Source organism: Trichosurus vulpecula, chromosome 5, assembly GCF_011100635.1.
Source record: "Trichosurus vulpecula isolate mTriVul1 chromosome 5, mTriVul1.pri, whole genome shotgun sequence".
NCBI classification, from domain to species: Eukaryota; Metazoa; Chordata; class Mammalia; order Diprotodontia; family Phalangeridae; genus Trichosurus; species Trichosurus vulpecula.
Window position 1 is genome coordinate 21,492,006 of NC_050577.1, and position 10,075 is coordinate 21,502,080.

At 48.0% G+C, this 10,075-nt stretch overlaps 1 protein-coding gene across 1 annotated transcript; it reads left to right on the forward strand.

Moving 5' to 3' along the window:
• The first annotated feature begins 1,276 nt into the window (after positions 1–1,276).
• RPL14 (ribosomal protein L14) lies at positions 1,277–8,713 on the forward strand. The gene is made up of 6 exons (XM_036762171.1): positions 1,277–1,355; positions 2,246–2,347; positions 5,821–5,915; positions 7,382–7,481; positions 7,568–7,621; positions 8,397–8,713. The coding sequence occupies exons 1-6, from the start codon at positions 1,353–1,355 to the stop codon at positions 8,673–8,675; spliced, it is 633 nt and encodes a 210-aa protein (XP_036618066.1). The 5' UTR covers positions 1,277–1,352; the 3' UTR covers positions 8,676–8,713.
• Positions 8,714–10,075: the final 1,362 nt, after the last annotated feature.

The window sequence follows — 10,075 nt, forward strand, 5'->3', positions numbered from 1 at the left end:
GGCAGCAGAGGTCAAGTGACTTGCCCAGGGTCACACAACTAGTAAATGTCTGAGGCTGGATGGGTGGACAGAGCACTGGAATCAGCAAGCCTCCTCTTACTGAATTCAAATCTGGCCTCAGACACTTCCAAGCTGTGCGACCCTGGGCAAGCCAAGTCACCCCGTTTGCCTCAGTTTCCCCATCTGTAAGATGAACTGGAGAAGGAAATGGCAAACCACTTCAGTATCTTTGCCAAGAAAACCCCAAACGGGGTCACCGAGAGTCAGATTCATAGAAACAACCAAAAAAAGGTCCTGATTGAAGATTTAGCGCTCCATCCGTATCTCCCATCATCCCAAGTTAGGCCACGGAACGGGCTGCCTAGAGAAGTCACGGGCTCGCTCTTGTTGGACCTCCTTAAGCAAAGGCTGTTAAACGGATTACCTGGGGTGTTACGGTAGGGGACAGACCGGACGAAGTCAATCACTCAACCCGCATTAAGTGCCGCTATCCACCTGCCCACGGGGAGCTTCCTCTCTACGTCTCTTCTGAGCTCCCTTTGGTACGTTTTCCGCGTTTTGTTTTGTTTTGCTTTGTTCTGTGTAATGGGATGAAGGTTCTTCCCCACTCCCTCCCCAACCCCGCCCAAAGGAGGCAATCGTGCACTCCCAGAAAGTGAAGGGAAGGGGCAGGGCTGAGCTTTCTGCGGCACCTAGGCACGGATGTAGCACGGATGTAGCATGGATGTAGCACGGATGTAGCACGGCTGTAGTATGTAGCAGCCCAGGGACCCCTGTACAGAATAATGGTTTTAAATGCACGGAATAAGACACAAGGGATCGCAAAAAAGGCCAACTATGTTGAAATAAAGTTGACAATTTTTTTAAACTTCAGGGGTCCGTTGGATCGTAAGCTCTTTGAGGGCATGGGCTGTTCCACTTTGATGTTTGCTGGGGGACCCGACGTAAGCCCAGATCCAGAACCACCACCCCCCATCCCCGCCGACTGGATGGTCTCTCCCAGCGCTCGATTTTTCCCTAGGAAGGAGCCTAAAATCCACCCTGGTACGCTCCGAACATATCTGAAGTCACGTGTAGTTATCCGCGTAGGGGCAGAAACGTCTGGGGCTAGTTGCGCGCACGCGCAGATGCAATACCACGCCCAGTCATAGCTCTCACAAGTGTCTTAAGGGCAATTTCAGGCTTCCTCACCCCGCCCACTCGAGGCGCGTTCCTACCTGTGCGCGTGCGTTCGCCTAGCCAATCAGAGTCTACTACGACTGCCGTACGCGCCTGCCGGCGTGGGGCGGGAGCTGCGCTTTGCACGTGCGCAGTCTTCTGCAGGCCCTTCCTTCTCGTTCGGCGCCGCCAACATGGTGAGTAGGGTCGGGCTGGGGCTCCGGGCCTCGGGGCCCGGGAGGACCTGCCACAGGGTCACTCGCGGGGTCACCGGGTTCCGAAAGCCCAGCAGGGGCGCGCGGGAAGGGTGCTGGTGGTGGGAGAGAACTCGGAGCCGCGGCAGGACCCACGGGGCCCCGGCTGCCTCACGGTTCCCGGCGCGCGAGGGGAGGCCGGGGCCGCGGCCGGAGCCTGGGGCGCCTGCGCGGGGCCCCGCCGGGACGTGTTGCGCCTGCGCCGGGGTCAGGGTGGCCAAGTCTAGGTCTGGCTCCACTCTCGCGCCATGCGGACCCTGGGGCGGGGAGGAAAGGGCTGGGGAGAGACCCCCAGGCCCGCTAAGTGGCAGTCACGACACCGAGAAAGGCCCACGATAATCGTGATCTCGAGGAGGTCAGTGACCTGGGATCACCTGGGCTCCCACCCTCGGTTTCCGACGGAGAGAACGTAGAGGTTCAGGGCCTTGCCCGAGGGCCCCAGGGTGGGGGATGGGGGGTGGGTCTTCCTCTGGGCCCCAAGCCCAGACCTTCCGAGCCCCCCCCCCTTGCTTCCTGGAGGAAAGTGGCAGGAGTCTGAGGCTTTTTACAAACCCGGAAACTGAGGCCCAAACGAGTCTTTAGCTGAACGAAGAGCTTTAAGTGACTGGCCCTGGGTTTAAAACTCGGTCCTTTGCAGCTCAAACCCCATTAGACCCCCCCCCCCCCCACACACACACACACCCTGCTTGGTTATGACTTTGGGCCGGAGATCTGCAGCACCGTCCTTTCAACACACTTGCCTGGCATTTGCTAGCGGCCCCTGCCCTCGTTTAAATCAGCTTCATTTTTCACTTAGCAGTAGTTCTCATGTTCTTTCTTCTCCCCCCTCACAGGTGTTCAAGCGCTATGTGGAGATCGGCCGGGTGGCCTACATCTCCTTTGGGCCGCACGCCGGCAAGCTGGTAGCTATTGTGGATGTTATTGACCAGAACAGGGTAGGTTCAGTAAACGAGGTTTTCCGCGCTGTTCAATGGGGCCCAGCCTCAGCTGCTCATAACACTTGGTGTCCTTTAAGCCGTCCTCACGCTATTTCGAGTGTCACCACAAGGCTTGCCATCTAGGTTGAGTTACTGCGATTTTTAGTCCACAACTCTTCATCTGTTGACAGCTTCAAGCCGAGTCCTTGTTAATAGTGCCTACTCTGGGCCAGGTTCTGGCTAAACATTGGGGATACAGAAAGGCGAAAGGAGTCTGCCGTCAAGGAGCCCATGCACTAGTGAGGGAGACAACACGCAAACACATACGTACAGACTGCGGAACTTTACATAAACTGGAGACAACAGTCAATAGAAACTACTAGTTTTAAGGGGCATCTGGATCATACGCATCTGTGGTCAAAGGGATTTTATTTGGGACTTAAAGGAAGCTGGGGAAGGCAGAAGGCAGAGATGAGTGAGAATTCTGGGCATGAGGAGTAGCCATGAAAATGCCCAGTCAGGAGATAAGCAAGGAGACCAGTGTCAATGAATGGATCAGAGTATGCAGGGGGCATTGCAATGTAAAAAGACATGGAGGGGATGCAGGGGCGGGGCAAGGTTAAGAAGGATTTTATATTTGTTCCTAAAAGTAATAGGAGGAACTGGAGTTTATGATGGGGAAGAAGGCAGTGGTATGATCAGAACTACTTATGAAGGTCAATTTAACAGCCAGGTGGAGAAACGATTGCAGACTTGATGCAGGCAGGACCCCTCCCTAGCAGCTAGTGTAATAATGCAGGAGTGAGGTGACTTGAGAGCTTGTGCCAGAGGAGTGGCAGTGTCAGGAGAGAAAGGGATGTATTTAAGAGATGTTTCAAAGGTAGAATTGGCAGGACTCGGTAACGTCATCAGATATAAGTGAGGAGGAGTTGGGTGACACTTGGGCCTGGGTACCTTCCACAGTAATAAGAAAGGTAGAAAGAGGGGAGGTTTGGGGTTGGGAAATGATAATGAAGTTTTAGACGCGCTGAGTTCAAGATGACCATAGGACACCAGGGTGGAAATGGCTGATGAGTAGTTAGAGCTTGGAGGTTGAGAGAGGTGTTAGGGCTGGATAAATAGATGTGAGAATTATCAGAATAGGGAGAATTGAATCCTTGGGAGCTGATGACATCAACAAGCGAAATTAAGTATAGAGGAGGGCCCAAGACAGACTGTGTAGGGACACTTGGGCTTAGTGGGCTTGACCCGGATTAAGATGTACCGAATGAGCAGTTAGGGGGAGGACAATCGCGAGGAAAAGAGGGTAATTGACCTGGTCAGAGGCTGCAGAGAGATGAAGAATTAGGATTGAGAAAAAGATCAGGCCAGTTTGGTAATTTTGGTAGGAGTTGGAGGCCAGATTTGAGCCTTTAGAAGAGGAAATAAGGGACAGCGTAGGTGATGTCAGGGTTAGTCACCAAAGAGAAGAGAGACACAGGATGACAGCTACTGGGGGAGACCTGGGAATGTTGGGAGGCAGTAGGGAAGCTGCCAGGAGACAGGAGAGATGGAAGAGAAGGGAGAAAAGGGCTGGTGGGAGCAGTCAGCTGGGGGATCTGGCACGGGAGGGAGTCATGTGTGCACAGAGGAGTTTCATGTCACCCAGGAGTGAAGGAACACTGGTTCGTAGCTTCATTTTAGCATGGCCAGAGGGCTGTGTTCTGTTCATGGTCATACAGCAGACACAACTTTAACTGGAGGTCTGTATTCTGACTCTTACGCCCCTTCTCTGTCCACTTTGACCCTGGAAAGAAACAGGCTGAGAGAGTAAGAGATGTACTCAAAGTCCCCCAGCTTGTGAACCTGAGTTAGGAATGGAATTGGGGTCTATGCCATACTGTGCACTTAGGATTTCTCAACAACTTTCCTAACTACAGTGTTACTTTCCAGAGATGATAATCATTCAGCAGACCTTCCCTGCTTTGTTGTGTTGAGTACTATAGGGAATACACAGAAGGTTGTGTGTTTTTAACACTTGTGTCACACAATTTATCTCATTTCATCCTCTGAGGTAGGCACTATTAATATCTCCAGTTTTTTCCAAGAAACTGAGGCAGATGCAGGATAAGTGACTTACCCAGGGTATTACACAGTGACTGAGGCAAGATCTGAAGGTCCTGACCCCAAATCCAACACCACCTGCTGTACTGTACTAGAGCTGAGGATGCTTCCAGTGCCACAAGGCCCACAATTGAGTCCATTCTTAATCATTCAGTATTTGTATGTCTCCCTGGCACAAGGCAGGCAGGGTACAAAGATAAATGGCACTTAGCCTCTAGTGGAGAAGAGAAATCATCCATAGAATCATACTTTGAAGAAGAGTACAGATTCATAAAAGTGGAAGTGGCAAATCCCATTGTCCAGCCTGATCTAACTACTCAACAAATCTCTGCCCTTGTCTCCTCTCACCTAGGTATTTTATAAAAACAGATCTGACCAGGTCAGTTCACTACTCACAAATGTTCTGTTGCATTTAGGATAAAAACAATCTGGAATTAATGCCTCTGCAATGCCCCCTTTGCAGCTTTATATCATAGTACTTTTATCCACTTCTCAGCGCAGCCTTCTGTTTCCACGTTCCATATGCCTTCAGGCATCTCATCTCTATCAAAATCTCCAAGAACTTCAACTCCCAGGACCACCATCTCCTTGAGCCTCCTTGGATTCTCTGTCTGAAAGGATGCTTTGCTCTTCTCACCCGCATTTCGTATCATACTGCTCTGTCTAGCAGATTAGAAGATCCTTGACAGTGGAGGCTGCCATTTAAAAAATTTGTGTTCTAGCATGTAGTGGAATCATTTTTGTATGAGTACTCATCTGTAAAACGGGGATAATAGAACCTGCATCAAAAGGTGATTGTGAGAACCAAATAAGATAATTGTAAAATGCTTAGCACAGAGCCTGGCACATAATAAGTGCTATGTAAATATTAGCTATTATCATTCAGCAGCGCTTATCTGGGTTTTAAATTTTTGGCTTGTGAAATAATAGAAAGTAAATACGTATTTTGCCTGATCTGGAAAAGGAGATCATAAGAGTAGGATTTCTTTTTCGGTTTATCGTGCTTTGTGATTTGGGGGGTAGTATTAACGTTGTAATTGGCCCGTGCTGTACTTAGTGAGCAAGCATTCCTTGACTACTCTTCAGCTGCCAGTTGGGGAATCATTCACAGCATAATCTGAGGACTGTGCCTAGAAGCCCATTATGGTGCCCCTTGGCCTTTTAAAGTTTGTTTTAGGTTGTTTCTGACTCATTCAGTGAGCGTTGAGTCCCTGCTGTGGAAAATGGTTCTGTGACTGTAACTGTACAATTGGGTTGTATTTCCTGTACTTTGTGCTCATCAGACATGGAGTTTCAGAGCTTGGACCTCTTCATTTTTCCCCTAATGTTCCTGTGCTTTTTACTGCTGGGACTGAATGATGATTGGACCTTGCCCTTGTCTGTTTTAGGCTTTGGTTGATGGCCCGTGCAGTGGTGTGAGGAGGCAGGCCATGCCATTTAAATGTATGCAACTTACAGACTTCGTGCTCAAGTTCCCCCACAGGTAACTTTTTCTTCTGGTTGTTTAAACAATATTTGTCCATTTGTTTAATTCAGAAGAACTTGGGAAAATTTGTTTTTCTCTTCAGCAGTGTCTAATTGCTTTAAACTGTACATACTTAACTTTGTCTTAATGTCTTAGGACATAATGATATAAACGGTAATGTTTGTTTTTAGGTTTTTCTTTGCCATTGTAACACTGCAGTGTATTGAGTTCTTTTTCTTAGCTGCATGCTGGTATTTACTCAGACATCCTGAAAGACCGTAAGACATTAGGAAAGCATATGCTAGAGATCCATGTGATGATTATTGGGGGCTCCAGGAGATTGCAGTCTTGCCTGGAATTCTGCCTGGCCAGATTCCAGAGGGCTGTAAAGACTGAGGGCCAAACCCTTGACCTCCTGTATGGTATTGTCATGATTTCCCACCTTCCCCGTGTGGCAGATAGCTTTATCCAACGGCAGCTGGCCTGGTGCGACAGGTACAGTGCTGCAGGCCCCTAGGAAGGGTCTTTAGACCTTCAGTAGCAAACCCGACTGGATTCCTGCCAGCTAGGCAGTCCACTGATTGGGAGTCTTCACTGCCCCAGCCAGGATTCTTCAGAGGATTCTAGTTGCTAGAATAAGATCATTTTGAGATTGTCCTTTCGTTTTCTAGCTGAGGAAACCAGAGCAGGAAGAGGGAGAGTGACTGGCCTGGGGACCCACAGCTGACAAGCAGCAGTGGCTGAGTAAATCCAAGTGTCCAGACCTGGGCTCTGTTCTGCTAGGCTTGGCCGCCTTCTTTGAAAGGCCATTTTTCTTGAGTTTTGCCTGAGCAACAGCACACCCTTTACCTTTTGCTTATGTGTCTAGGTCAGAAGACAGCATTTCATTTTGTTTTTAGCATTTCACTGACAGCCATTACTCCCGCAGACTTAATGTTCATCTTGGTGTTTCACTGAGAAGACACTTCGATGTAGCCCTGATTTTAGCTTGGTCAGAAGCCCCAGGCCATGTTGTTATTTGTCGGCTGGCTGCTCAAGCCTGTTTAGCATGTGTGTGAAGCTGTAGTAGGCACAGGGGATGCAAAGCTAGTGAAGGTGCTGGTTGAACAGTCAGCAGAGGATTTGGGGCCTCCCGTGTGGGTGAGAGCTCTGTCATGGCCTTCCAGGTCTGGTTCTGGGGAACCTGCTCAGGGGCATTGCTGGAACTTGCATCTCCTTTGAGCACGAAGGTGCTCCCAGAGGACCAGGAGAATATTCTGGGGTTTGTTTTTAAATTGACTCTCATGATTCCTAGCTTCTCTGTATAAAATGATACTTAGTCAATTGTTCAGTGACTAAGCTGGAATGAAGGACAGATTAGCCTGAAGGTAATTTTTAAGAACACCACCTCCAGCTAAAGAGGTTTGCAACATCAAGGCCGGTAATAGTTTAATTTCGATTCAACAAATCTGGAATATTGATTAATTTTGTTTTTATCTTTCTAGTGCTCGTCAGAAGTATGTCCGGGCTGCTTGGGAGAAAGAAAAGATCAATACAAAATGGAAAGCCACAAGATGGGCCAAGAAGATCGAAGCCAGAGAGAGGGTATTGATTGGGTGTCAGTGGGATAGTTAAAGTGCTCTTGTAACATCTTGGAAGTACAGAAAAATTAATTTTTGTTTTCTCAACAGAAAGCTAAGATGACAGATTTTGACCGTTACAAAGTCATGAAGGCTAAGAAAATGGTAAGTGATAAGTTTTTATGTTCTTGAAGTAATAACTTTGTCAGGGATGTCAATGCACGACCTTGTTCAAGGATGGTATAGTTCAGAGGGAGAAGCTCTAGAAACTGCCAGCCTTGTAGTTGCTTCATCTGAAAAGGATGAGGTAGCATATGTTAATAGTTGCCATTTGATGTTTCTGTTTCTAAGTGCTCTGAGGGTCTTCCCCACCATCCTAAATAAAGTTTTTCTAAGGAACCAGATTAAGAGTGCCTTTGGCTGTTTTTAACAACTCATGGAATTTAGATGGGCGAGAGCCTGGGGCTTCCAAAGGAGAACTAACTCTGCCTTTTAAAATGTTGAGTTGAACGTCCAGAAGTCTTTGTGGGCCAGTGACCGTGTGTTATTCTGTAAAAAGACTGCATGCACACGGTATCAGATTTATTCCAAGAGTTCCTTTCCTCACATAGCTATTGTTCACATTTCTTATCATTCAGAAACATATTCCTTCTTGTAATGACCTTGTGGAAGTCAACATTTGCTTGGAATAAGTGCACCCTCAGTTGGGATTTAGACTTTCTCCCCCTTAGTTTTGTTTACATCCTGACTCCAGAATTGATCATCTGGTATAATCTTTGCGGGACTTAACACAGTCAGGACTTACCAGGACCTTTCCTGTCTTTGAGCCTTTCCTGTTCACTTATGGTAAATCAGCCCAAGGACATTTGGGTGTGTAAATAGGGGCTCAACAAATACTGATTAAGCAGGTAATTTCTGTCATGTTGTAAAACTATTTCAGAGAAACAGAATTATCAAGCATGAAGTGAAGAAGCTCCAGAAGGCATCCACCCAGAAGGGCTCTCCTAAGAAGGGAGCTGCCCAGAAGGCACTTGCCGCAAAGGTCTCCGCCAAGAAGATCCCCTCAAAGAAGGCTGAGGGCCAGAAGGCAGCCCCTGCCCAGAAGGGTCAGAAAGCCTCTGGCCAGAAGGCCCCAGCCAAGAAGGGACCTGCCCAAAAAGGACCTGCCCAGAAGGCAGCCCCTGCCCAGAAAGCAGCTGCTCCAAAGGCCAAAAAATAAGAGGCTGCCAGAAATCAAATAAAGATTTTGCTACACACCTGGTGTCTGGATGGTCTTTGTTGAGTTGGGGTTGAATCCCATGTGACGGAGAGGCAACATTAGTCTCACCAGTTCAGTTCACAGCTCTGCCACTTAGCCCCTGTGTGACCTCTTTGGTCCCGTTTCCTCATCCCCAAATCACGACGCTTCCAGCTTTAAAGTTAAGATCTTAGCTTATCCAATTGAGCACAGACACATTCACCCGAGTGTGCGTTTGGATGGGCAGATGGGTGGCGTGGGCTCATGACGCTGCTAGTGACCGCAAAGAAGAGCAGGTTGTGCTGTTTGGTGGTGCAGGTGCCATAAAGTGGTAGCTTTAAATAACATTAAAGCATCATCATTTCAAAGTGTCAGGTTGCAATAGACTGTCTCTTAAAATCCACTTTAGCCAGTCCGATCTTAAATATTAATTACCTAGTGTGTGCTAGTCTGGTGCAGTAAACAGAACGCTGGGTCTGGACTCGACATTTGAGTTCAAATCTGGAATCAGACACTACACCTGGGTGACTCTGGGCAAGTTGCTTCACCCTGTTTGCCTCAGTTTCCTCATATAAAATGAGCTGGAGAAGGAAATGGCAAACCATTCCAGAATCTGCCAAGAAAATCCTGAAAAGGACTCATGAAGAGTGCCGTAACTGAACAAAATGCTAGTAGGACAGAAGCTAGAGTCAGGTATGCAGACAAAAATCCCTACTTTTCAGGGCTTCTGTTCTGATGTGTGCAAATATAAATGAGCAGTCCACTGTTGTACAGAATAATTTGGAGCCAGAGCCAGTTGAAAGATAGCAAATATATATAAGAAGATACATAGAATATACATTAAGAGGATAAATTCAAAATCGCTAGAGGAGGTCACCAGCAGTTGGGGGAAGGGTTCAGGTAGAAGGTGTTGCATCTTAAAGGAAGGTGGGGACAAGAAGTGCGTTCTGGGTAAGGGACACCCTTCTTACCAAGGCCAGCAGACCAAGTAGTAGGGAAGGCTGGTTTGGGTGAATCGCAGTGTGGGAAGGGAAACGGGGACAAGGAGGCTGGAAAGAGTCGGCGAGGTTGCAGAAGGCTTTGAGAGAGGAACGGAAATGTAACTTACTCTGGGGGCAATTCTGGTGTTGATGGTATGGGGGAGTGCCATGGTCAAATTCACTCATTTCATAGCGTGGTGCCATTTCGTTGCATTTGTGGACCCGTTGGTTTAGCCGTTGCCCATCAGTGGGTATCCAGCTCCATTTGTTCCCAGTTCTTTGTGGCTACAAAAAGTGCTGTGTGAATATTTTGGTTTATGCAAAACCTTTCCTTTTGCCGTTATCGTGTGTTATATAACCTTGTCATGTCTCTCAGGTTCTGTTCTGGACCCTGTTCTCCTA